This window comes from Chelonia mydas, chromosome 1, assembly GCF_015237465.2.
Source record: "Chelonia mydas isolate rCheMyd1 chromosome 1, rCheMyd1.pri.v2, whole genome shotgun sequence".
Classification (NCBI taxonomy): domain Eukaryota; kingdom Metazoa; phylum Chordata; order Testudines; family Cheloniidae; genus Chelonia; species Chelonia mydas.
The window spans coordinates 202789112-202817078 of record NC_057849.1 but is presented as its reverse complement, the minus strand read 5'-3'; the positions used below and the strand labels follow the sequence as shown (position 1 = coordinate 202817078).

Genomic DNA, 27967 nt, shown 5'->3' with positions numbered 1-27967 from the left:
GGTGCCACAAGTACTCCTTTTCTTTTTGCAAATACAGACTAACATGGCTGTTACTCTGAAATAAGACTTGTTGGGATCTCTGCCATGAAGGGGAGTGTCTTTCCCGGACCTGAAGACCAACCTCTGTTGGTGAAAAACACAAGCTTTGAAGCTTCTACAAAGCTTTTCTTCAGGTCTGTGAAAAGTATAATTCTGTGTGGCTCGAAAGCTTGTGTCTCTTACCAACAGAAGTGGATTCAATAAAAGATATTACCTGACCTGCCTTTTCTCTAATATGCTGGGGTGGACAGGGCTACAGCTGCACTGCATACATGAAAGGGAAGGTCAGGTTGGGAATTGGGCCTCTGTGGAAGGTAAAATGAGAAATAGTGGCCCACAGCAGGTAGGTGAATTGGAGTGGGGCTAGATCTGTGGCCAATTTGGGAAGGGAGTGTGGGATTCTGGGACCATTCTGCCTATTGATGCCCTATACAGAGAGCAGGAATTGGGGAGAGAGAGAAAGGGCCAGGGGAGAGGTCTATGGAAAATGTGCCTGATCTGGTGATTCTCCTGATGGTGGTTTAAAGTGGTGACTATTTATTTTTAAATGCATAGCAGGAGGGAGAAGTTATTTCTTCCCCAGGGTTCATGTGTTGGTCTCATTCCCCTCTGTGACACCGTCCATTGTTGCGCCAAGCTGTCAGAAGACTCTGAAGGTCTAGCAGAGTCTATTCCACGGAGGGCTGGCAGCTGATCTAGGAAGAAGCTGAGAGAGAAGGTGTGTTTTCCCTACCTAGTGGTAAATCTGGGAAGTTAGTGCATCTTTGAGGCTGTATTAACAACTATTTGGAGGGCCCTTATGACCTGTTGCAGGGATCTCAAACTCAAATCACCAGGAGGGCCACATGAGGACTAGTACATTGGCTTAAGGGCTGCATCACTTCCCCCACCCCCACTTCCCCTGGCCCTGCCCCCACTCCACCCCTTCCATGAGGCCTGGTCCCTGCCCTGCCTCTTCCCACCCCAACTCAGCCCCCTCTCTGCCCCTATTCCAACCCCTTCCCCAAATCCCTGCCTCTTTTCCGCCTCCTCCCTTGAGTGCGTGGCTCCCTGCTCTTCCCCCCTCCCTCCTGGAATGTGCTAAGCGCCACCAAACAGCTGTTCGGCGGCAGGAAGCACCTGGAGGTAGACAAAGGAGCGGGGAGACGGCACGCTGGGGGGAGCAGCAGGTGAGGGGAGCTTGGCAGCCACAGGAAATAACTCGGAGGTGGGGGGGAGCGGGGAGCTTGGTGGGACGCAGCAAATAACTCTGTGGGCCGCGTGTTTGAGATCTCTGCCCTATTGCATAAGCAACCTCTAAAGGCGTTTCCAGGAACAAAGATACAATCAGGGAAAGCTAAAGCATGGGGGTGGGGGAGAGGGACTGCTGATGTGAAGACCTCTAGGGCAGTGGTTCTCAACCTTTCCAGATTACTTGTACCCCTTTCAGGAGTCTAATTTGCCTTATAGACCCGAAGTTTCACCTCACTTAAAAACTCAGGCTTTGGGCTTCAACTTTCTGCCCTGGGTCCCCACTAGTCTACCGCTGGCCCTAGTAACCCCAATAAAGCAAAATCACAGTTTGAGAACCGCTGATATACTATATAGAGCAGTATAAACAAGTCATTATATGAAATTTTAGTTTTTACTGACTTCACTTGTGCTTTTTATGTAGCCTGTTATAAAACTAGGTAAATATCTGGATGATTTGATTTAACTCCTGGAAGACCTCTGCATAGCCCCTGGTTGACGTGTATCCCTGGTTGAGAACCACTACTCTAGGGAATCCTCTGAAATCTGCATGGATCTCAGGAGATCTAGTGGTTCTGGAGGCTGGTGTCTAGGGTAGTAGGGATAAACCTTATCCACTAACATAATGACATGAGAAAAACTTGATATTTTTCTTTAAGGGGGTGTGACTTGGTCCTCCACATGAGTTATTACATCAGTGTATTAGAATTTTTTTCTGTAGGGAACAATCCTGTATCGGCCATGTTCAAAGAAGCAGATAAGTTAGACAAGACCTAACGAGTCTTTTCCATCTCTACTGTCAGAGCTGGGTGCAACTTGGGAAGAGCTTTCCCTGGTTTTTTCTCCCTGCTGAGCACATCATAAACCTGGGGCCAAAGTAAACGTGATCCCAGTTTGGAGTAAAGAAAGGAACTTTTATACAAGGGCCTTGTCCCAAAGAACTTACAAACTGAAGGGACAACATCTAAATGAGGGAGTTCTTTATCATTTAGCCATTTAAACCATGCTGTTTTCATATTCTTTTTTACCATCGTTTTTTATTACTCTTTTAATTCAGAGAGACAAGGTGGGTGAGGTAATATCTTTTGTCAGACCCAACTTCCGTTCGTGAGCAAGACAAACTTTCAACCTTACACGGAGCTCTTCTTCAGGTCATTTAGTTCATTCTCTTAAGGCACATTGAATAAAGCAGAAGTCTTCTGGAGATACAGTAAGCACAGAAACCCTGTGTCATGTTTAGCCATTTTTTGCACTGCCTAGCCAAATTGTTTAGGCAGATAGTGAAGAGACTTATCAATTTTCTCTAGTTTCTGTTTTTAAATATAGCTATATGTAATTCCATACCAAAAATATATTAAAATAACATTACCTAATGAAGCAGTCAGAATATGTCCCAGTTAAGATTTAACGGACAACCTTAAGTCTACCTCCTTGTGTTTCTGTTTTACAATAGGTTTCAGAGTAACAGCCGTGTTAGTCTGTATTTGCAAAAAGAAAAGGAGTACTTGTGGCACCTTAGAGACTAACCAATTTATTTGAGCATAAGCTTTTATGAGCTAAGTGAGCTGTAGCTCACGAAAGCTTATGTTCAAATAAATTGGTTAGTCTCTAAGGTGCCACAAGTACTCCTTTTCTTTTTGTGTTTTACAATAGTCTTTGATTACTGGATCTCATAGTTTTTTCTGCAGGTCCTGTCTCATTTCTTAATGAAAAAACATAAAAATAACTTTCTTGTTTGGATAAACAGCACAAAAACAAAGTGAACCAGGTTTGTATGCATCTTAGTATAGTCCAGTGACTCAGGCCCAGTAACTGTGATCACAACAGGGAAAGTGTGATCTCTCTCATTAGTGCACTACCCTTTCCACTAACAGAGGAGGTTTTCTTGTTTCTTGATTATTAATTTATTAATATGACCAAACTGTGGTTTAATGACAGTTAACCCAAAATTTTAAAAGGGTGGAAATAAAAGTAAAAGGCCAGCATTTATTGCCACGTTCACATTATGTTCAATGATGATAACACAGTGCATGTGACATTCACTTCCATTGGCAACATACTCCAAATGTGTATACGTCCAACATACATCAAAGCAGTGTGCACCGCAAATTAATCAAACTTGCTTTCTATCACAGAACCTTAACTCTGACCTCCTAATTAACTGTCTCAAGAAACTGGCACATCTTAAAATTTTTTATTAAAGCTAATGTTAAAAAAACTATATAATACATAGGTTGGGAAAAGTGTCTGTACATCTGGGTATAGTGCTTAGATTATCCACAAAAACAAAGTTTTTAAAAGTCATATGTACTGGCATACAGTTACATAATCAGCAATAACCCAAATTTAGGTGAACAGATTTAACTATACAGTTTAGATATTAGAATCCAAATACTTGGGTACATCACTCATGAAAAGTTGTACAGAGATTTGGTTGTGGAAAGCAAAATATAACAATAAGTGGAGATTGTCCCTCAGTAATTGAGAATTAGGTTGGTTGTCCATTTAGAAAATACAGTCCTACTATCACACAGTCCAAACATGGGTAATGTTATATTTTGCTGTTGTTGAGTTTGCTCGTAAGGTTTTTGGATTAAGGTAATAGAATCATAAAATATTAGGGTTGGAAGAGACCACAGGAGGTCATCTAGTCCAATCCCCTGCTCATAGCAGGACCAACACCAACTAAATCATCCCAGCCAAGGCTTTGTCAAGCCGGGTCTTAAAAACCTCTAAGGATGGAGATTCCACGACCTCCCTAGGTAACCCTTTCCAGTGCTTCACCACGCTCCTAGTGAAATAGTGTTTCCTAATATCCAACCTAGACCTGCAACTTGAGACCATGGCTTCTTGTTCTGTCATCTTGCCACCACTGAGAACAGCCTAGCTCCATCCTCTTTGGAACCCCCCCCCCCCCCCCCCCCCCCCCCCCCCCCCCCCCCCCCCCCCCCCCCCCCCCCCCCCCCCCCCCGGTTCAGGTAATTGAAGACTGCTATCAAATCCCCCCTCACTCTTCTTTTCTGCAGACTAAATATCCCCAGTTCCCTCAGCCTCTCCTCGTAAATCATGTGCCCCAGCCCCCTAATCATTTTCGTTGCCCTCCGCTGGACTCTCTCCAATTTGTCCACATCCCTTCTCTAGTGGGGGGACCAAAACTGGATGCAGTACTCCAGGTGTGGCCTCACCAGTGCTGAATAGAGGGGAATAATCACTTCCCTCGATCTGCTGGCAATGCTCCTACTAATATAGCCCAATATACCATTGGCCTTCTTGGCAACAAGGGCACACTGCTGACTCATATGCAGCTTCTCATCCACTGTAATCCCCAGCTCCTTTTCTGCAGAACTGCTGCTTAGCCAGTCGGTCCCCAGCCTGTAGCAATGCATGGGATTCTTTCTTCCTAAGTGTAGAACTCTTGCTTTATATTTTTGAAGGTTTTCTCTGTAACCATAAGAACTAGAAGACTTCTTGTTTTTAAATTGAGATTATGGAGAACAAGATAGGACCCTAAAACCCCTCACCAAAGTGCTGGGTCACTGATACGACCAGTGCTATTCAAACCCCTGCCCCCTTGCCAGATTCCAAAGTCCTGCTGCAAATAATGGAGGTGTTAGAGCTGTTCAAAAAAAGTTGCAAGAATCTTTTATGGAAAGTGCAAAATAATCTAAATAATCTCTCCATTATAATAACGTGTATCTAAATATATATGTAGATAATATAAAGAGCACCAATTACTGGCATATATATATATATATGTAGCATTGTTCATAGTAGGTTTAATAGAGTTTTACACTGCAAATGTCTTCCTGAAGGCTGCTCTTAACGAACAGAGGGGTTAGCTGAGTGTCATGTCTAGAGAGGTAATATCTTTTATTGGACCAACTTCTGTTGGTGAGAGAGACAAGCTCTCAAGCTTTCTCACAGTTTTGTGGAGGGTTTATTAGGAGGTTGGGGATTGATATCTGGGTTTCTCTCTGACCCATGAGGTGGAAGGGGTGCATCTTGTCTTGTCCCAGGAGGAGGAAGAGTAGTAGTGAAGATGGATTTCTGCTCCCTTGAGGGAAGGATTGGCGTTAATGAGAACAACTGAGTTTTTTTTCCCATGGGGAGGGGAGAGGAGAGTGAATGGGGTAAGGGCTGAATCTCTTGGTCTCTGTGCTGTGGGTAGTGGAGGGTTAACTTTACAGTTCCATGTCGCCTCCCTCGTCTGCCCCCCCCTTTTCCTGTTGCTTTCTCACCCTTTGCTGGCAGGAAGTTGCAGAACTTATTAGTTTCAGTTTGTGTTCGGTCTCTTGGTGCTCGATCTGGATTGACCTTGGGGGGCTTCTCTGGAGGCGGGGGTCCTATCATGGGGACGTAGGAGACCACAGAACCATGGCCCATCCGGAGCCTTCCCCTGCCTTGGTGGCTACGGTGAGTAACACTTGGGATGAGCGCCTAACTCCAACAGTCAGTCACCAGGCTGGAGATCTGGGTTAATGAGAGCGCAGAGCTGGGAGTGGTGTGGGTCTGGTTGGTGACTGCAGGAAGACTGGGAGTCAAGTCTCCTGGGTTGTATCCCCAGGTCTGGGAGGGCAGTGGGGTCTGGTGGGTTAAAATTGGGAGGAGAGTGGGAGTTAGGCCACCTGAGTTTTATTTTCTGTTGTGCCTTTTGTGAGTCCCTCCCATTCTGTCGGTCTCCTTTTCCCCCTCTGTAGAAGTTGGCTGGTAGTGATAACCTGCCTCCGCTCCTGAGCTGCTCTCTCCTCCACTGGTGTGACCCCATAGAACAGTGGTCCCTACATGTTTTACTTTGCACTCCCTCCTCCCCCCAAGCTGGGGCTGGGGCTGGGCTCCTGGAGGCGGGGGGCACGGACAGGAGTAAGGGGGGCAAGTTTGGGGCCACAGCTGGGGGAGGGGCTGGCAGTGTAACCTTGGCAGAGGCCTGAGGTTGGTAGCCAGGGCCCCTGTTGTGTGCCCACAGCCGGAACCCTGGGCATAGGGCTGGGAGTGGGGCATGGGGCTGGCAGCTGGAGGCAGGGCCAGGAGTGGAGCTGAGTGGCGCCCCCACCATAGGGGCTGGCCTGGGCCCCAGCTGCGCCCCCCCCAGTGTTCCTCAGTAGCCCCGTAGGGGGTGCACCTCACAGTTTGGGGACTTCTGCCCTAGAAAGACTGTGCTCCTGTCCTTGATAAGTTCTAGAGCAGGGCAAACTTTTTGGCCCGAGGGCCACATCAGGGTGCAAAACTGTATGGAGGGCCAAGTAGGGAAGGCTGTGCCCCCCAAACAGCCTGGCCCCTGCCCCCTATCCGCCCCCACCCACTTCCCACCCCCTGACTGCCCCCCTCAGAACCTCCGACCCATCCAACCCCCCCACCCCCCCGGTCCTTGTCCCCTGACCACCCCCTCCTGGCACCTCCCACCCCAACCACCCCCCTGGGACCCCACCCCCATCCAACCCACCCTGCTGTCTGTCCCCCCAACCCCTATCCATATCCCTGCCCCCGACAGGCCCCCTGGGACCCCACCCCCTATCCAACCCCCCCTCTCCTTGTCCCCTGACTGCCCTCCTGACCCCTATCCACACCCCCGCCCGCTGACTGGCTCCCTGGGTCTCCCATGCCTATCCAACCCCCACCCCGTTCCCCAACTCCTGACCGCCCCGCTCCAGAACCTCCGCCCCATCCAATCGTCCCCTGACTGCCCCCCAGGACCTCCTACCCAACCTGTGCCACCACCACCCCCTTACCATGCCGCTTAGAGTGGCAGGAGCTCGCAGGTCCGTTGCCCGGACGGAGCCAGCCGTGCTGCCCGTGCGGCGGCGTGGCTGTGGGGTAAGGGGGACAGCGGGGGAGGGGCCGGGGGCTAGCCTCCCTGGCCGGGAGCTCAAGGGCCGGGCAGGACGGTCCTGCGGGCCAGATGTGGCCCACGGGCCGTAGTTTGCCCACCTGTGTTCTAGAGAGACAAAGTTGTAGAGGTAATGTCTTTTTCTCTGTGGGTGAGAGAGAGAAACTTTCCAGCCACACGGAGTTCTTCTACCTTTCCCAAACCTGAAGAAGAGCTTTGTCTTGAAAGCTTGTCTCTTTCACCAACAGAAGTTGGTCCTTTAAAAGCTATTACCTCACCCATCTTATCTCTAATATCCTTGGACCAACACGGCTACAATAACACTGCATACACCTGATGAGTTATGGCAGACCGTGAGCTTGCTCGCGGGGTTCCCTTATATAAGCTAGGCAGAGGGTTAGTCATGTCCCACTTGTATTGGTGAGTGACCTGAGGCTGCTTTCTCCCACTTTCGCACCACAGGAAATAACACTTAACTCAGCTATCAAGGAGATGATTCTCCTGAGGTTCCCCAGCCACTTCCACAATCCTACAACATCTCTGCTTCCTCCTGCAAATGCAATGCTCTAACAGTCCCTCCAGTCCTCCCACCATCTACATATCGAATACCCCCCAGTTCCACAAATTTGGATAATGGATGTTGTCTTGTGTTTCCTGTCCCTATGTATCTAATTCTCTTCAATAATTCCTGTTGCCCCATCTCCTGTGTCCAATTCTCCTCCAGGCCCTCCCTTTCCCAGGGGTGCCATTTAGGGAGGGGGGCACATGCTCCCCCAAGTTTTGTACCACATGATAATTTTACCAGTAGGGGTGGAGCTATGTGGGGGGGGCGGCTTGCGCGTGGCTATAGCCACCCTAAAATTTTCCTTAGCTCCCCGTAACCACCCCTCCCAGAGCTGGGTGCCCGGCCAGCAGCCGCTGCTCTCCAGCCACACATCTCCTGCCACTATGGCCCTGGCTGGCAGTCTCCCTTTCTTTGGGAAACTGATCCATGGCTGGCATGGTGCTGGGGGACCCCGACCAATGCTAGAGGTGGCCGTGTCTGAGTGGGTCTCTGCTGAGCTGGGATGGGGGGGAAAGGAAACCTGCCTCTGTTGGTGCCTCTGGCTCCGGAGTGGGAGCTGCAGCTACTGCTGTACTGAACAAGCATTCAGTCTCCTGAGTGCATGGCTTAGAGACAGCTCAGGTACATGCACACAGTGTCCCCCCTACAATCCTCCCCAACACACACATGCACAGTCTCTTGCACACTCCCCCTAACACACCCACTCTTTCACACAAACAGTCTCCCTCCTCACACACTAACGCACAGTCTCCCCCAATCCGCGCACACACTCTCTCACACACTTGTATTATTATTATAATTGTTGTTACTACTTGGTACTTCCTGTCGAAATGCGCAATACACATATATTCTCTGTAATTTTATTCTGTTGTTTTAGTGTTTTTGACTGGCCTATGCATTTCATAATTTTATTTCTCTCATGCATAAATTTAATTCTTTGAGTAGTGAGTTCTAAAATGCCTAACCTGTCCTGGCTGGAGTAATTATCATTATTACTTTTATTACCGTATTGTGCTTTGTCATTTATTATTTAAAGTGGTACAATCAAATAATAATATCCTTCTAGAATGTAAATTTAGCTTGTACTCACCTTAGTTGTGCCATTTATTTATTTTTAGAAAACTAAACACATAACTTTAGACACTGTGCAGATGAAGGTCACTTATTTTCAAATTGTATTTTTAATTATATCTGTAAAATAATTTAAAATTTATATGAAAATAAATGCGGTTCCTAGTCTGATAGTAATGATGGAGTCAAATGTTAGTAAGTCACGTACATGATTGTGATTGGTTAACATAAATGCCAAAATAATTAGAAAAATAATTTGCATTCTTAATAAAAGAGAGAAAACCTTAATCACATATGTTACAAATTAAGTAAATACCTTTTTAGTTGAGTGAAAAACAGTTGACTAAAATAGAGTAGATAATAGCAGTAACACAGAGTAAGCAGATTTTAAACAGATTTTATTTATTTTTATTTATCTCTACTAAAGATAGTGTACAAAGTATCAAACTTGTGTTTCTGATATCTGTGTTAAGGTTCCAAAACTGATACCTCAAGGCTTGGGATTGGGAATATCTAGCTGTACTATCCCCTGATTGTTCTAAACTTACATATAAGCTTAAAGTATGTCTTTAATTGGCGTTTGTATATATTTTTCTTTCTTTATAAAGAAATTAGATACAATGGTCCTATCAGCTCATTTCTAAGTTATCTACCAAAAAAAAAAAGAGTAAAGTTGCCCCTCCCACCCAGTCTGAAATGGCGCTCTCTGATCTTCCACCTTGTATAGTCAATGCCCTTCAGCACCTCCAGTTTTCCCTGCCTTTCTAGTGCTCCCTGTCTGGCTTTGTTCACCCTGACCCTTAGAGGGATAGTTCATGTTGAGAAATCTCCAGGGAATCTGAATTGGGTTCTCCATGGGGGCCTGTGAAGCTGTGTTTTGGGGTTTCCACAGGGCTTTATATTCCAGGGGGGTGTTCCTGGAGTAGGCCTGTTTAGTATTCAGTGACTCTAGGGGTTACTTTGTCACTCTGGTGTTCTTTCCCCAGGGCCCCAGGCAGCTGCCTCTCTTCCCTATTTCTGACTCCCTCGCACAGCAGAAACTATTCATTTTTAATGAGCTGCCTCCCTAATCTGTCCCTGACTCAGCAAGAGGTTGGACTTACAGGAATTGCAGTTGCTTTCCAGACTTGCCAGCCAGCCTAGAGACTTTAACTCCTCAGTTGCTGGGATTAGTCAGAAAGAAAGGAATCTCTCCTCTCCTAAGCAGCACTGGAGAACTACTGCCTTACTGAGGGAAGGATTAAGTGGCATTTACCCCGTAGAACCTATATATGAGAGTTAGTACTGAATCAAAGGAGAGAATGCTCCCTTTTGACTCACCCATGATTTTCTGTGTAGTACAGCACCCACTAACACCATGTTTGGGCAGTGGGGTGAGCACTCTGTGAGAAACTGGACCCAGGGATATGTTCTTATTAAAGTATCATGACTCCTGCCCCTCAAAATCATAATATTTTTTTAAAAATACAAGTTGGATTTCTTTATTTGATTTCTGGGTTTTGAGTCTTTAGGGAGCACTTGAGTCACGTTTTCAAGCTTTTTCTCTGCAATTCTGAGGGCCACTAACTTCCCTCTTTTAAAAAAGAGAGTTGAGATTCTCATGCAGTGGCGTGACTCATGGAGGTGGAAATACACCAAACATCAAGAGATTTGTGAAATAGTCATGAGAGTTGGCGACACTGAAGCTTGCGTTCACCAATTAAATATTTGTGTTCTTGCTTTACAAACATTTAGCACAGAGAAAGTAGCCTGCAGCCAGTGGAATAAATTTAAGCTAAAAGTGTAGGGGCAAAAGCGGCTGGGTCCACAGATGAGCTTGAATTTCCCTTCCTCCCAAAAGCCCCCAGTAGCATCATGTACTGTATTTATGCCATAAAAGCTGGCATATTTGTACACTCAAGGGTTTGTTTATACTTGAATTTTTAGTTGTTTTAACATGTTATTTAGCACTGTAACGTGACCGTAAATTCTAGTGTAGATGCTACACAAATGTTTGTTCTAGAACACAAAAATTTGTTTGTAAACATGTTAGCATCACTTGCGATAAGTATTTGTATCCTGTCTGCACTAGAATTTACAGCTGTGTTAGATACATTGTTAATTTACTGGCAAAAATTGAATGCAGAGTTAAAGTTACCCCATGCTAACTTGTGTCCTAGAATGTTGAGTTCATGTACCCTGAAAAACTTCCCATTAAGATATAGACTACTTCCACTCCACAAGTGTGACTGGAAGGAAAGCAACTTCCCAGTTTAGAGTAATCTGATTTATAATCAGCAATAGCTATCCTTAGACAATATCAGGTGATATTGAGGTATACTCTAATATCCAGCTTGTTACCACTAAGTTTCCACAAGAGTTCATTAGCCTGACATTTTCCTGTTTTGTATATCTTTCCTGTCATTTTAAGAAACCCTCATGCTATACTGGCATCATTGATCCAGTGAAGGGTTTTAGGGCAAGTCTTTGGGATCAGAAATTTTTTGGTGATAGCATTTACCTCCTTTTATTGCTCTCTTTGCCCTGGTCTACACTGTGGGGGGAGGGGGAGTCAATGTAAGAATAGCGTAGCAACGAGAACAGCGTAGCTGAAGTCGATGTACCTAGATAGTGTATAGAGCAGTATAAAGTAATTGTCTGTATGAAATTTTGGTTTGTACTGACTTCGCTAGTGCTTTTTATGTGGCTTGTTGTACAACAAGGCAAATATCTAGGTGAGTTGAAATACGCGCTGGGGTATGTGTATCCCTGGTTGAGAACCAGTGTTTTATTGGACAACTTCTGTTGATGAAAGAGACAAGCTTTTAAGCTACACAGAGCTGCTCTTCAGGTCCTTCAGACTTCATAGCTGTTGTGTGTAGCTGAAAAGCTTGTCTCTCACCAACAGAAGCTGGTCTAAAATTACCTCACCCACCTTGTGTGTCTCTCATATCCTGGGACCAACACGACTACAACAACACTGCAAGCATCTTTCTTCAACTTGCCTTGCTTATTGGCTTTTATTATTTTCTTTGTCTGTATCAGTATCGTAGGGAATAAACCCTTGTAAGTGATTTATATGTACCCATTTTAAGATACGAAGTTGGTGTCCTTTAGAGATTTTGATCTGATATACCACATACATAGCATTTTCCCTATGATTTCATAGGGACCTTCTCAACTGCATCAAAACTTTTCTGGGCCCTTCTGTTTTAGAAATGAAATATCTTACCATCAATCTGATATTTTCTGTCATAGGTTTTGTATATTTCTGTTAACCTTTCCAGGTTTTGTTGGGCAAGGAAAAATCTTCCTGTAAATATTTGCTTTAATATAAATGTATTTCTCAGTGTGTAAACCAGAAGCTCTATTTTCACTATTTTTCATATAAAGTATGTGATATAGGAATCTCATGCTGCTTATAATGAGGTCAAAAGGTACAAATTCTGTGAACTTAACTGGTAAAGATTGAATAGACAAAGAACTATAGGAAATCTTAAATCCCAGTTTCTTGGATGGTTGCGCAAACTCTTTTTTTAGCATGATTATGATCAGTTTTCCTTCTCAAATTGGCCAGTGTTTGACATGAGCCATCAAAATGTGTGACAAATGACCAAAATGTGGACTACCTGTGTTCTGTTGTGCATAAATGACAGATGCTAGGTTTTTTTTTTTTAATTAATAATTGAAATGTTGTTATGGCTTTTAATTTTAATTGTATGCATTTAATTTAAATTAATTTAATTAGAATGTGTTAATCAATAGTTTGTTTTCAACTCTGCGATGAGAAACACTGGAATGAATATGTCTGGGGAAAAACTATTGTATAACACAGATGAATGATCTATTAAAATACACAGAATACAGGAAGTGAGCTTACCTATTCTTTACATTTTAATAAAGCATCTATGTTGTAAAATTTTGTTTTCCCCTGAAATATTCACTCAAATGTTTCTTCCTGAAGATGATAAAAACTCAGCAAACTGATAATGATTAGCCTATGATTATTTCAGTACTTTAGCCCGTCTTTCTAATTCCAACACTTCAGCCAACATGTCCTCACCAACAGCCCCTCTATTCCCCTCTGCAACTATTTATTTTCTTCCCCATTTCCTCCCTCTGTTTCTTTTTCCTTGTTTTCATAGATACTAAGGTCAGAAGGGACCATTATGATCATCTAGTCCGACCTCCTGCACAATGCAGGCCACAGAATCTCACCCGCCCGCTCCTGCGAAAAACCTCTCACCTATGTCTGAGCTATTGAAGTCCTCATATCGTGGACTTAAAGACTTCAAGGAGCAGAGAATCCTCCAGCAAGTGACCCATCTTCCTCACCTTGTTCCTCTTACTTGCTCCATCCTTTTGCCCCCTCAGTTGCAGACATCTACAGTACTTTCAGGCTAGGCAGGAGTGCCTGTGAGGGTGTGAATTGCAGAGGTGGTGGCTTTGGGTTTTGCCAGGCTGAAGGTGGCCAGGGTGGGGCGAGTGACTCTCAATGCCTCCCTGCACCAGCCAATAGCTGTGGTGGGTGAGGCCTGTGCATTGTATCACCACCAGCAGATGCAGGGGATGGGCATATACAGGCGCTCTCCCTCCCCATCCCAACTGACAGGCACTGCAACAGGTGTACACAGCTACCTGAGGAGGCATAAATGTGGAACAGGGAGCTCGAACTGGCTCCTTGATGAACAGCAAAATGCAGTACAGTTGAGGGGGTCTGGCCTAGATAACTGAAACGGTATGCAATGTGTAACTTTGGGTTTAATCCCCAGTATTTTACATATATCTGCCATGGTCTCAGAAACAGCTTGAACCACTTTCTGATTCTTAAAAGTGGCAAAGAGTCCTGTGGTATCTTATAGACTAACAGATGTGTTGGAGCATGAGCTTTCGTGGGTGAATACCCACTTCGTTGGATATTCGTTCGACGAAGAGGGTATTCACCCATGAAAGCTCATGCTCCAGTACATCTGTTAGTCTATAAGGTGCCACAGGACTCTTTGCCGCTTTTACAGATCCACACTAACACGGCTACCCCTCTGAAGCTTTCTGATTCTTGTTCCCCAAGGCAAGCCTCAGTGACTAAAAACATGATTCACCAGCACACATGCTGTGGTTTGGTGGTTTGAACTATCATTTGATGTGGGGAAAAAATTCTATCCATTTTGTAAACAAATAGGTGTCAGTTAGTATATACTTACTTATCCCAACTTGATCTGTGGAATGGGTCCACTAAAGTCAAGTTGTAAATCTGACCATGAGAAAGCAATCTCTGTGAATTGCAGAGGATGTCTGAACCTTGTCCTGGTGAGTTGCTATTTATGGCATGTAACAACCTCTTTCAAAGCAGCTCATGCATGTCTTGCCAGTATGTTGCTTACTTTAGTGCTTGATAGATGTCATGGATTCCTAAATGACTACTTCTATAGAAATCATCATGGATATGCATTAACAAAAGTCCTGAAATAGTTCTTGGGAACTAGTTATCATGGTATTTTGTGTGTGTAAAAGTCTTTTAAAAAGGCTGAGTCATTAGCTTTGGTTCATCCTTGGTTTATAGTTCTTGATTATTCCTCAGATCGTGATCAGTAATAAAACTTATTAGCCTTTTATATATTTGTAAAACCTAGAAATGACTGTCTTGTAACTGCTTTCACAAAATCTGATTCATCCCTGTCCCTTTGTCTGTTATGCCTGAAGATGTGGTATCAGAGTAATCAGCTTACATGACCCGGTGTTTTGTATACTTGGCTTTTCTAGTATTTCCTATATTTACACTATGTACTTTATTTACACTTGGTTCATGTTTGTACATTCCCATGGTATCTTGTTGAAAGCTTCTTCTTTGGCTAGAACATCAGCTTCATTATTGTCAGACCATCTGCGTGAATGCTCTTCCACTTTCTTCCCAGCAAATAATCAATTGCTGCAATCAGTTCTTTGTGTCTAACTGGCTTACTCTTGGAACTGTGGATTCCATCCTGCCTTCATGTGAGTTGGTTAATGGCAACTGTCCATCTTGAAAGTTGATGATATAAGTGCCAAAGCAGTTCAGTTACTATGTGTCATGCTACAGCACTGTGGGCGGCTAAAAAGTCCAATTCTTCAGTGACTATCCTTGCCACAGATAATGTGGGCATAAGGCACCGGGCAAGAAGATAAAGTTGGTGCGCTACTAGCTCTTGAGGCCTGCTGCACTTTCCTCTCTCAACCACCTCTCTTCAGCCTTTTTGAGTCCCTGGTGCACTGTAGCATTCCAGTATGGCCTGTTGCTAGTTGCATCTTCCCAGCTTGCAGTGTTGATGTTGAAAGTTTTCAAGTCCCTCTTGCAAACATCTTTGGATTTGAGCCTAGGTCAGCCCAGTGGCCTTGGAGCACCCAGAAGTTGGTTCGATATATCACATAAATGTACATTTAAATATATTCTTTATCTCTCTTTGACTGTTTTGTGGCAACTGAAAGAGCTGACAGTCTCTTATCTGTTATTTATAATTCATAGTTCTCTGACATTCTTGGAGAGAGGAGGTCCCCCTGTTTGCCAGAATTTCACTTTCCTATCATTTCTGTAGTTTTGAATGGCTTTCACATGTGTAACTTTCTCTTAAAAACTTCTAACTTTTGAGAGGGGAATAGGATGGCATACAGCTGTAATAGGCACCTTTGTATGCTTATCTTTTCCTAAACCCACAACCGCAACTCTTTATTGGTTTAGCTTTCACTTTGCTAGAGTTCTCACAGCAGAAAAAAGTCTGTTTCTTTGCAGCTGAACTAATCCCTTTCACAAGAGCAAGTTAGGAAAACATTGCCCTCAAATAAAATTACAAAGAACTTATAAAAACAAAGATCAAAACAATTTCACAGAAGCAAAGCAAAACAAGTACATTCTCACAGCACACTTCTCATTGAGAAGTCAGCCCATTCCCGGTACAAGGGAAAAATATTATTTAACTCATTATGCCTATATAGGCCACCAAAATATCAAGTGTTAGCTTTTAGAGTGTAGTGCATTAAAAAGTTTTCACATCTGGTGTTCTTTCTTTTCTCACAGCTCAGGGCTTAACTTCTCAATAAACAGTGTGAAGTAACATACAAAGTAAAAAAGGTTTTAAATGAGGAAGGAAAATATAACTTTTCTTAACTGATGGAAATAGTAATAAGACTGCAGTCAAAAACATTCTCAGCTCACAGCTTTATAAATTATTTTGTTAAAGCAATTTTCCCAACCAAACACCGATAAAACAAAAACATTAAAATAAAGGGAGAGGGTGTGTGATACTCGTATAATTATAGATGAGTGAGTTGCTGTAATGATGTTACATTGCTCTGAAGCTTTCTAGACAGTTTTGGAAGTCTCAGGATGTCTGTCTTTGTAGTCCTGGAGCATATTAGTTTTTGAACAGTGAAATGTATTACAAAAAAAGATTTCATCAGGAATTAGGTTGTCTTTTGCATGACTCAAGTGAAAGGATTTCAGTCCTTCCTTAAAATTCCATGTGGTTCATATTCGTCCATAGGCCTTGTATCCATTACAGTCTCTCTTCAGAAAGTAGGTCAGTTCAGTTGGTCTCATTGTCATGACAGGCTGGTGTTAGGCTCAGCTGTGAATTCTACCCAAAGAAATAATTTCTCACAATGGTCTTTTTCCTTTGCAGCTCATTCTAACTCTGGCCTGGGTGTGGGCTGAGGAATGCTTGGGAGTAGCCCCAAACCCAGATACCCTACAAATCCATGGCATATCCCTGGGGAGAAAGAAGAGGGAGCTAAAGTGTCAGGTGGGAGAGTACCTACACTCCAACAGGACCCACTGCTGCATGAGATGCCACGCAGGTACAATAGAGTGTAACAGTGAGTCATTACTGCTAAGGCCAGAGAGGAATTCCTGGTTCCTGAACTCTCAGTCCAAATATCTCTTGTTCCCCAGCTATCCCTGGTGAGAATGCCACATCCTGGGGTAAAGGAGACATGTACTCTTAGTCATGGGATCTCCTCTCCCCTTGTCCCCCCACCCTGGTGAGTGCATCCCCTGCTGGGACTAAGGAAACATACCATTTACTTGCACTCTCAGCCAGATGCTGCTCAAGACAATCTGCTGCCTAGGTAAAACTTCAGTGTGTACCCCTCCCACTACAAAATCACCCCACCCTTTAGCATGCCAGGTCACAATGCCATGGGGGAGCCACCCCCCAGAAAGCTGCCACCCTTGGCAACTGTCTAGTTTGCCTATAGCTAGAGCAGACTCTCAGGTCTGGATTCCCCTTTCCGCTGCAGTGTCTCTGGCTCTCATTTGCCCTAGGAGAATGTCTCTCTATGCCTGTCAGATCCCTGTTAGGTGATTCTGTTTCAGGGACCTACTTGGCAGAAGACTGTCAGTCAAACAGTCTTGCGACCCGCTGCACGCAATGTCCTAAGGGCACGTTCACGGCTACGGATAACATTTTGAGGAAATGCATTAGTTGCCGGCGGTGCCGTTCAGGTGAGTCTCACCTGTCAGAGGATGGGGGAAGCGGGTGGTGGTGGCAGGACAGGGACTGCAGGAGTGGACGTGGGGCTGCGGTGGTGAGGAATTAGGATAGAGTGGAGGTGGGTGGATGGGGACAAGAACAGTGGAGGAAAGGGATAGGGAGAGTGTCGGTAATTGCAATAGGGTGGTGGTGTTCTGATGAGGACAAGAGCTTGGAGGGAGTGATCGTCAGGCTCTTTGGTACCAACTCTTAGTTGGGGGAGAGCAGAGGATGATGATGTCTGTTTCCGGCCTGTGCTGTCACCATGAAGAGGACCCAGTGGTGGAAAGAGGGTGGAATCATCTCTCTCCCTCTCTGTCTCCCCTCAGAATTCCAGCAGATAACACTGTCTGAGTGTAGTGAAAAGAAGGATACTGTCTGTGGCTGTCTGCCCAACCAATTTCAGAAAACAGACAGTATTTTATTCAAATGTCTGAACTGCAGCCTATGCCACAACGGGACCATCCGGCAAAAATGTGAGTGTGACGCAGACAGCTGCTACTGCTGCCAGGGCAGGACATAGCAACCCCTTCCTCTCACCCACTTGTCTTGAGGGAGCCAAATCCCCTGCCCTGGAGTTATTTCTCTTCTGGAGCAATTTCTTGTTCCTTCCCTCCTACTTTATTTCCTGAGTCCAGGAATGATTTCACCTTCTACAGTCTTCGCTACCCCTCCTTGCCCCAGTGCAGTCTTTGCTCCCCCATCGCAGATTATCTTTCTCTCTCCTGACCCACAGAGTGAACTTTTCCCCCCTCCATATACCCAGGAGAAATTTCCTGCTTCATATTAATTCCGTCCACCTCTGCCCACCTTGCCTGTGCTGGAGCCAGTCTGCTCTGTCCTGAGCAAATTTTTCCTTCTACTCTGGATACCTCTCTCCTGCTGCTCTGGAGCAATGTCTCCCACTCCCCTCAATAAGCCCTGGAAGGATCCTACTCTCTCTCACACTCTGGAGCAGTTTTACACCTCCTGTGTCCTGGAGTGATGCACTCCCACACTGCCGTAGAATCACTTTCTCCTCTGCTCCCCCTGCCCTTGATTGATTTCCCTCTCCCTTGCCATGGGGCAGTTCTCTCCTCCAGCCTCTCCCTGACTTGGGAGTGATTTTTCCATACCCCTCTCCTTCTTATGGAGAGACTCCGGGTCTGTCTACACTTGCAATGCTACAGTTGCACCACTGTAGCAATTCAGTGTAGACACTACCTGTGCTGATGGGAGAATGCCTCCCATTGGCATAGATAATCCACCTCCCTGAGAGATGGTAGCTAGATTGATTGAAGAATTCTTCTATTGACCTAGCACTGTCCACACAGAGACTTAGGTCAGCTTAACTATGCCACTCAGGAATGTGGATTTTTCACATCCCCGACCAACAGAGTTAAACCGATCTAATTTTCTAGTGTAGACCAGGCCTTAGTCCCGCACCACCTCCCTCCTGACCTATGCTCATTTCCTCCTCCATCCCCTTTCTCCTGTAGTCTGTTTTCCTTCTTTTCCCATAGTACAGCTCCCTACCCAATTGTTCTGAAGCTAGTCTCCCTCTCTTTGGCAATTTTCCCCTTCCACATCTCACACCTTCCCTGGTATGAATTTCCCTGCCTCTTAGGCGTGTCCCCTCCTCTGCCATGCCCCTTCCCATTCTCGCTTCTCTCCCTCTCACACTTGCACACACTCACGCTTGCCCTAGAGTGACTTCCCTCCTCCCCCTGCCCTTGAGCAATTTCCTTCCCTCTCCTCTGACTTAGAGCTGTTTCCCTCCCTCCTCCCCCTAGTGCGCTCCCCATCCTCCCCCCCCATGTGTTCTGGAGCCAATTTCCCTCCCTTCCTCAAGTGAGTTTTGCCTCTCCTCCACCCTGCCCTGCCCTTTAGCTGGTTCCCTCCCTCCCTCATGGTGTGACTTCCTCTTGAGCAGTTTCCCTCACAACTGCACTAGAGCATTTTTTCTTACAGATATTGCCCACACATGACATCCCACAGCTCAGAGTGATTTCTCCCTTCCCCCCTGCCCTGATTGGCTTCCTCACTCATGCCTGCTGCTCTGGAGCCACTTCTCCCTCTCCTTCCCCTCCTGCTTGCTCTGTAGTGAATTTTTTCCCTTGTGCACCTCTCTGTTTCCATCCTTCAACCCAGTTTCTGCTACACTGGAGCAGTTTCCCTCTGTCCTGTGCCAGAGAGTGATCCCCCTGCTCTGAAACAGTTTTCCCCAGCCACCATCTACCGGAGAGTGTCACACCTGCCCCCATCTCCTCCCAAACACCCATGCCATGGAGTGATTCACCTTCCTGACAACAGTTTCCCCACCCCCAAAGAGAGATCATCCTCTCCCCACCCTCAAGGGATTTTCCTTCTCCGTCATCTCCCCTGGGGCTGATGTTTCCCTCCTTTCTCTACAGGTACAAAGAACAGTGACACGATCTGTGTCTGTCATGCTGGATACTTCCTGCACAAAAATAGCTGCAACCCTTGCAACAGGTTGGTTTCCTGTTCCTATGCTCCCCCTACTTATGCGACTGTGAGAGTGGACTCCATTAGGCACTGACCTTCTGCAGGCAGATTGAATAACCTCATCTTCCGTGCTCAGGCTGCCCCCTAGTGCTGTCACCAGGCAGATTTGCAAGGGGCTGTGAAATGGGGCAGTCTCTAAGAATACTTGATACATGTTGCCCTCACTCCCCACATCACTCAGATTTCTGCTTCCCTCTTTCAGCTGTAATGAAGAAGAATGTAAGAAGGTCTGTGACGCAGTGCCAAGGCCATCAACTTCCCCCTCGGTGCAGGGTAACTACTGGGGTACAGTATTGGCATTCCTCCAACATTTGCTTCTGCTTTCAATCCCATCCCCATCTTCACATGTTCCCTTTCCAGTCTTGCGCCTGTCCTTACTCCCACCCTCTCCCCTTCCTTCTGTTACTCACTCAACGTTTCTCCCTCATCTAGGTCATACCATCTTACTCGTTGGCCTCGTCGTCGTGCTTGCAGCTAGCCTTGGACTGCTCTTTGCAGTTAAATTGATCAAGCAATACCGTCAAAAATTGACAACCGCTATTTTTTACTCCTGTGGTGAGTACAACGGTCTCTGTGGTGATACTGGCTGGGGGGATTTTGCCGGGGGGGGGGGAGGGAGGGACATATGGGGCTCGGCATCCCATTGGTCTGATCTAGTGCAAGGATGGAGGTGCATGCCAGGGTAGATGAGCTCATTGTCCTGATCTTGGCAGTTCTTACAGTCTTGCATTCATACTCACGCCTGTGACAAGAATCCCTCCCGTGAGCTTGTTGCTGGGATTTGTGCATTTCACTAAAATCCCTCGAGTGAAGTCAGAGCTATAGAGGCACCCGTGGGCTTGAGCTGCTTTTTCTGTTTATCTTGGCGGGGAGGAAGTGAAAACAATTTCTTCTTTTTTCAGTTTCTACGCAGCAGCCAAAGAGGGAGCCGGTATCTGAAGTAAGCAAGGTACTCAGTGCAGAAACCTACCTTCAGATTATCATTCCCCTCAGACCCATTCCACCTGCCTGGGGCCCAGGGCAATATTCTTCCCCCAGCCTGTTCTCAGGGTTTGTACTTCTGAACATCCCGAGCACTAAGGCTCTGGGTCCTATACATAAAGAGACAACTTCTCAGGGTATGTCTACACTACAAAATTAGGTCGAATGTATAGAAGTTGATTTTTTAGAAAGCGATTTTATACAGTTGATTGTGTGTGTCCCCACTAAGCGCATTAAGTTGGTGGAGTGTGTCCACAGTACCGAGGCTAGTGTCGACTTTTGGAGCATTGCACTATGGGTAGCTATCCCGCAGTTTCTGCCACCCATTGGAATTCTGGGTTAAGCTCCCAATGCCTGATGGGGCAGAAACATTGTCGCGGGTGGTTTTGGATACATGTAGTCAGTCGCCCCTCCCTCCGTGAAAGCAACGGCAGACAATCGTTCCATGCCTTTTTTCCGTGCGGGTGCCATACTGCTTTCAGCAGACGGTGCAGTAGGTCTGCAAACTATCGTCATCGAACGACCACTTCCGCTGCCACTCTGCTCTCCTGATGCTATGAATCCACCTCGCAGGTCCTCTATGTGACCGTCGTCATCCACCGCTTCCGCTGCCACTCTGCTCTCCTGCTGATCTCGCAGGGCTGCTTCCGCTGCAACTCTGCTCAGCTGCTCTTGTCTTGCTATAACACAGCAAGCATGCAGCCTGCTCAGCTGTTGTGTCCTGGCAGCAGACGGTGCAGTAGGTCTGCAAAATTGGTCATCCAACCACCGCTGCCCCTGCAACTCTGCTCTCCTGCAGACGCCATACCATGGCAAGCATGGAGCCCGCTCAGATCACCGCAGCAGTTATGAGCATTGTAAACACCTCATGCATTATCATGCAGTATATGCAGAACCAGAACCTGTAAAAGCAGGCGAGGAGGCAATGGCAGCATGGTGACAGGAGTGATGAGGACATGGACACAGACTTCTCCCAAGCACAGGCCCCGGCAATTTGGCCATCCTGGTGGCAATGGGGCAGGCTCATGCCATGGAACGCTGATTCGGGGCCCGGGAAACAAGCACAGACTGGTGGGACTGCTTAGTGTTGCAGGTCTGGGATGATTCCCAGTGGCTGCGAAACTTTTGCATACGTAAGGGCACTTTCATGGAGCTTTGTGACTTGCTTTCCCCTGCCCTGAAGCGCAAGAATACCAAGATGAGAGCAGCCCTCACAGTTCACAAGCGAGCGGCAATAGCCCTCTGGAAACTTGCAATGTCTGACAGCTACTGATCAGTCGGGAATCAATTTGGAGTGGGCAAATCTACTGTGGGGGCTGCTGTGACCAAGTAGCCAACGCAATCACTGAGCTGCTGCTATCAAGGGTAGTGGCTCTGGGAAATGTGCAGGTCATAGTGGATGGCTTTGCTGCAGTGGGATTCCCTAACTGTGGTGGGGCAGTAGACGGAACGCATAACCCTATCTTGGGACCGGATCATCAAGGCAGCCAGTACATAAACTGAAAGGGGTACTTTTCAATGGTGCTGCAGGCTCTGGTGGATCACAAGGGATGTTTCACCGACATCAACGTGGGATGGCCGGGAAAGGTACATGACGCTCGCTTCTTCAGGAGCTCTGGTCTGTTTCAACAGCTGCAGGAAGGGACTTACTTTCCAGACCAGAAAATAACCATTGGGGATGTTGAAATGCCTATAGTTATCCTTGGGGACCCAGCCTACCCCTTAATGCCATGGCTCATGAAGCCATACACAGGCACCCTGGACAGTAGTCAGGAGCTGGTCAACAATAGGCTGAGCAAGTGCAGAATGGTGGTAGAATGTGCATTTGGACGTTTAAAAGTGTGCTGGCGCAGTTTACTGACTCGGTTAGACCTCAGCAAAACCAATATTCCCATCGTTATTACTGCTTGCTGTGTGCTCCACAATATCTTTGAGAGTAAGGAGGGACGTTCATGGTGGGGTGTGAAGTTGAGGCAAATCGCCTGGCCTCTGATTACGCGCAGCCAGACATTAGGGTGGTTAGAAGAGCACAGCAGGGCATGCTGCGCATCAGAGAAGCTTTGAAAACCAGTTTCATGGCTGACCAGGCTACAGTGTGACAGTTCTGTTTGTTTCTCCTTGATGAAAACCCGCCCCCTTGGTTCACTCTACTTCCCTGTAAGTCAGCCACCCTCCCGTCCCCCCTTCCATCACCACTTGCAGAGGCAATAAAGTCATTGTTGTTTCAAATTCATGCATTCTTTATTAATTCATCACACAAATAGGGGGATAACTGCCAAGGTAGCCCAGGAGGGGTGGTGGAGGAGGGAAGCACCGGGTGGGGTGGGGGAGGAGAAGGCCACACTGCACTTCAAAACTTATTGAATGCCAGCCTTCTGTTGCTTGGGTAGTCCTTTGGGGTGGAGTGGTTCGGTGCCCAGAGCCGCCGCGCCTCCCCCCACATTCTTGGGCGTCTGGGTGAGGAGGCTGTGGAACTTGGGAAGGAGGGTGGTTGGTTACACAGGGGCTGCAGTGGTGGTCTGTGCCTTTCCTGCACCTCAGCCATACGCTGGAGCATATCAGTTTGATCCTACAGTAGCCTCAGCATTGCATCCTGCCTCCTTTCATCATGCTGCTGCCACCTTTCCTCTTGATCCTGCCACCTTTCCTCTTGATCCTGCCACCTCTCCTCTTGCTCCCGCCACTTGTCCTCTCGTGCGTCCCTCCTGTCCTTGCGTTCATTTTGTGCTTTCCTGGACTCTGCCATTGTCTGCCTCCACGCATTCTGCTGGGCTCTTTCAGTTTGGGTGGACTGCATGAGCTCAGAGAACATTTCATCACGAGTGCGTTTTTTTTCTGCCTTCTTATCTGCGCTAGCCTCTGGGACGGAGATGCTAGTCGCAGCGTTGAAACATTTGCCGCTGCGGGAGAAAAAAAAGGGAGATTAAAATTGAAAAAAACACATTGACCATTTAAAAGGAGGGGCTGATGTTTTCGGGTTAACGTGCAGCACAAACCCAACTAAACCCCCCCGACACCCAATTCTCTGGGATGATCGCTTCACCCCTCCCCCGACCACGTGGCTAACAGCGGGGATGATTTTCTTTTCAGCCACAGGCAAACAGCCCAGCAGGAACAGCCACCTCTGAAAGTCCCCTTAATAAAATTGCCCTATTTCAACCAGGTGACCATGAATGATATCGCTCTCCTGAGGCTAAGACAGAGAGATAAAGAACGGATGTTGCTTGAATGCCAGCAAACACCGGGACCATACGCTGCCATGCTTTCTTATGCAATGATTCCAGACTACATGCTACTGGCCTGGCATGGTAAAGTGTCCTACCATGCAGGATGGAATAAGGCTGCCCTTCCCAGAAACCTTTTGCAAAGGCTTTGGGAGTACCTCCAGGAGAGCTTCATTGAGATGTCCCTGGAGGATTTCTGCTCCGTCGCCAGAAACGTTAACAGACTTTTCCAGTAGCTGTACTGGCCGCGAATGCATCCCAAGTCTTCAGGGCAAATTAATCTTTAAACACGGTTGCTTTTAAACTGTGTATTATATTTACAAAGGTACACTCACCAGAGGTGCCTTCTCCGCCTTCAAGGTCTGGGAGCCTGGGTTGGGAGAGTACTGTCTCCAGGGTGATAAACAGTTCCTGGCTGTTGGAGAGAATGGTTTCTCTGCTTGCCTGGTGTGCGCTGTCTTCAACCTCCCCATCTTCCTCATCTTCCTCGTCCCCAAAATCCTCATCCCTGTTGCGTGAGACTCCCTTGCAGGAGTCCACGTACAGTTGTGGGGTAGTTGTAGGGGCACCCCCTAGAATGGCATGCAGCTCATCATAGAAGTGGCATGTCTGGGGCTCTGACCCCGAGTGGGCGTTTGCCTCTTGGGTTTTTTGGTAGGCTTGCCTGAGCTCAAGTTTCACGCAGCACTGGTGCGGGTCCCTGTTATAGCCTCTGTCCTTCATGCACTTGGAGATTTTTTCAAATATTTTGGCATTTCATCTTTTGGAACGGAGTTCTGATAGCACGGATTCGTCTCCGCATACAGTGGTCAGATCCAGTAACTCCCGTTTGGTCTGTGCTGGAGCTCTTTTGTGATTCTGGGACTCCATGGTCACCTGTGCTGATCAGCTTGCCACGCTGGCCAAACAGGAAATGAAATTCAAAAGTTCGCAGGGCTTTTTCTGTCCACCTAGCCAGTGCATCCGAGTTGAGAGTGCTGTCTAGAGCGGTCACAGTGGAGCACTGTGGGATAGCTCCCGGAGGCCAATACCATCAAATTGCATCCACACTCACCCAAATTTGACCCAGTGATGTCAATTTCAGCGCTAATCGCCTCGTTGGGGAGGAGTACACAAATCGATTTTAAGAGCCCATTAAGTCGACAAAAATGGCTTCGTTGTGTGGACGGGTGCAGGGTTAAATGGATCTAACGCTGCCAAATTCGACCTAAACTCGTAGTGTAGACCAGGGCTCAGTTTCACAGACCCCCTGACGAGTGAGGAATAGATTCTGAGTTCCTATCCCCAGGCTTCATCTTGCCCCATTCTCCTCTCTCTCAGGATTCATGCTTTTCAGACACTTGCAGATGGGTCTCATGTCCCACCCTGTTTCCCCCCCCCCACATCCTTTATGCCTGACCTGGCCAAGCCTGGCAGATTTAGCTCATTGAATTTCTCCTCAGAATTTGATCCCTCCAGCCCCCTGAGCATTTCTATGGTTCTTCTCTGAGCTCCCTCAGTTTGTCGCTACCTCTCTGGGATTAAGGGGCTCAGAGCTGAGTGCAGTATTGGGGTCTCCTCAAGACTGTATAAAGAGGGGCTGTCCCCTCCCTCCTCTGCAACTCGTTTGAGATCTCTGAGACCATGGGGCCCCGAGCTGGGCTCCCGGCATGACTCAGTTCTGTAGCTGTTTCCTCTTAGACTCCCATTTTCTGATGCCAAGAGAAAGTTTAACCCCTTTTGCTCTGCAGGTAAGAAATGTTTGACCCCCATCCCCACAAATAAGGTGTCTTTGGGGGGTTCCCCTCCCTCATGGGAAAGTTTTAACTCCTGGGTCCCTGATCCACTACCCTGTTAAGTGCGCAGTAGCAGCTGTTCCCCTCAGATATAGTGGGTGTTGGGTTGCTCCAGTGGTGATTCCAGAGTAAATACTTGTCTCTCACAGGTTGTGATGAACGAGAGGAAAGCTTCCACCTTTGCTCCGGTACCACCCCAGATAGAAAAAATGTGGACAGCCAATGCTGTGCCAAGGTCAATGGTTGCACAAGAGCTACCAGACTGTGTCAGACCTGCTGGAAAGACTCAACTCCCAGACAGTGAGTGCAGCTCCCCCTGAGAAATGGGATTTCTGCGTGTATGTGGGGGTGGGATGTGCATGTGTCTGTGCAGCATGTGCACCTGTGTGCATATGTGCCTGACAATTCTGTGCATCATTTGCTGCCCTGTGCCCAAGCAGATCTAGTACATATGAGTTCACATGTGTATGTGTTTGCATGAGGCCAGCCAAGGGTGGCCTGTTGCATGTGTCCAGTCTTGTGTGTGACAGTCTTGTTTTGGTGAGTTTATGGCCTGCTGTACTTTACTGTGTGAATGCGTGGCAGTGACACAGTGCAAGCATCTTTACAAGAATGGCCTGGCATGTGTGTGCATGTGTATGCAAGACCATCCCTGTGAACAAGCTTGCGGGATCCTCCATATTCATTTGTAGATAGGCTCAGACCCAGGTGTGACATGTGTCTGTGTGATCACTCAGAGGGGTGCAAGATCTCATCTGGGGGAGGTGCTTCCCAACATGGCACCATCATGTTTCTCACCCAGACTACACTGGTGCCGTTTGCGTCCCCCCTTCACTTCCCCAGACCCTGCTGCTGATGTCCCCTTGCTTGTTTCACCCAGACCCTGTTGTTCTCTATACTGTGGCGGACCACGTGCTGCTGTCTCGGTGGAAGGAGTTTGTGCGACGCCTGGGGCTGAGTGACTATGAGATTGAGCGAATCGAGCTGGAGCAGCGGCGCGTGCGGGATGCCCAGTATGAGATGCTGAGACAATGGAGGCTGCAGATGGGCCAGGGTGCCACAGTGGAGCGCATCAGCTATGTCCTCAACCAGATGGAGCTGAGTGGTTGCAGCGAGGCTATCCAGGAGGCATTGTCCAGGCAGCCCTAACCCCCATTCTTACCTCCTGCACAGGCAACTCTAACCTCTTCTGCTTTAGTGCTCCCTTCTGTAGCTCTGTCCCTCCTCTTCAGAGAGGATTCTAGTTCACTCTTTCTTTCTTGTGTGTCTCCACCTCTTTTCCCGACCCCCTCTGGTATGTTTGTTGGGGTTGGCAGCAGGTGATGCTGGTGGAAGGTTAATGATCACTTTTCAGTGAACCACAAAGTCACTTATGCCGTCAAACCAAGAGAGAGTCCTACAGCAACTGTCATGGGGGAGCACCTCCGAAAGGACGAAACAGGCTGATTCTGTGACTGAAACATGGAGGCCAACCTACAATGCAGAACCCAACCTCCCAGCCCTGGAAAGGGAACATCGACTGGGGCCTAGTCATGGGTGTTCAGCGGTTGGATGGTGCCACCACAAGAAAGAGGGAGAAGTTATCTTCCTGTTCCTCTATTGCTCAAGGGGAGTAATGGGGTTTCTCAGGTGCTGATAGGTCAGGTGGGATTGGTGCTATTTCTATAGCTCTTTTCTGTACCTAAAACACATGTAAAAGAGCATTAACAAAGGACATGTATATGTGTCACTGTGCGTGTGTGCATGAACAAGAGCAAGCGTGCATGGATGGGCGCGAGTGTGGCTTTGAATGTGCTTGCCTGTGTGCATGCATGAATGACTGGTTGAGAATGGAAAAGTGCATGCACATACAGTGGCATGAGTGCATCTGCACATCTCTGCTTACACTCAGGCAAGGCAGGCACGCGTGACTATGGCCTCATATGTGCGTCTGCCTTTGGGTGATTTGCTTAATCTGATTTAACTGAAAATACGATGGCATATATTTTGTTAGGAACTTCTGAATAATTTCACACTACTTCCCAGTCTCCATCCCATGAGTGCTCAGTGTTACATTCCTCCAAGTGTTAGCCCTTGTGAGGTGTGGTATAGCTAAGGGCTCAGATTATCCTCACACCTTTTGAGCAGGGGTTCTCTGTCTCCTGCACAGGGCCAGGCCATTTTTTAAAAACTCTTGTAAATACACTAAACACTCTGAAATAAAAGCCCAGTTTGTAACCCTGCTTCCAGTCTGCATTTGTCCATTTCGTCCTCTCCTGCATATCACTGGAAGA

The 27967-nt window shown here is 47.0% G+C and overlaps 1 protein-coding gene across 10 annotated transcripts; it reads left to right on the top strand.

Moving 5' to 3' along the window:
- The first annotated feature begins 54 nt into the window (after positions 1 to 54).
- On the top strand, positions 55 to 27911 carry TNFRSF1A (TNF receptor superfamily member 1A). Of its 10 annotated transcripts, XM_043538757.1 has the most exons (12): positions 55 to 173; positions 677 to 757; positions 2958 to 3037; positions 5521 to 5682; positions 16361 to 16535; positions 17053 to 17181; positions 17539 to 17685; positions 19603 to 19681; positions 19917 to 20269; positions 20617 to 20663; positions 25844 to 25994; positions 26575 to 27911. In XM_043538757.1, the coding sequence occupies exons 4-12, from the start codon at positions 5644 to 5646 to the stop codon at positions 26841 to 26843; spliced, it is 1389 nt and encodes a 462-aa protein (XP_043394692.1). In that variant the 5' UTR covers positions 55 to 173; positions 677 to 757; positions 2958 to 3037; positions 5521 to 5643; the 3' UTR covers positions 26844 to 27911. The 10 variants fall into 10 exon arrangements, with proteins under 10 accessions (XP_043394692.1, XP_043394694.1, XP_043394695.1 ...); XM_043538759.1 differs by lacking the exon at positions 5521 to 5682 and having other exon boundaries at positions 74 to 757; positions 19917 to 20004; positions 20143 to 20269; XM_043538760.1 differs by lacking the exons at positions 2958 to 3037; positions 5521 to 5682 and having other exon boundaries at positions 74 to 757; positions 19917 to 20004; positions 20143 to 20269.
- Positions 27912 to 27967: the final 56 nt, after the last annotated feature.

Bases quoted from the DNA above. Each gene is read 5' to 3' on its own strand.
- TNFRSF1A (XM_043538753.1), top strand. From the start codon at position 5,461: ATGTCGCCTCCCTCGTCTGCCCCCCCCTTTTCCTGTTGCTTTCTCACC. The intron at 5,683-16,360 runs GTGAGTAACACT...TTTCCTTTGCAG, and splicing joins CCCCTGCCTTGGTGGCTACG to CTCATTCTAACTCTGGCCTG. The intron at 17,686-19,602 runs GTGAGTGTGACG...CTTTCTCTACAG, and splicing joins CGGGACCATCCGGCAAAAAT to GTACAAAGAACAGTGACACG.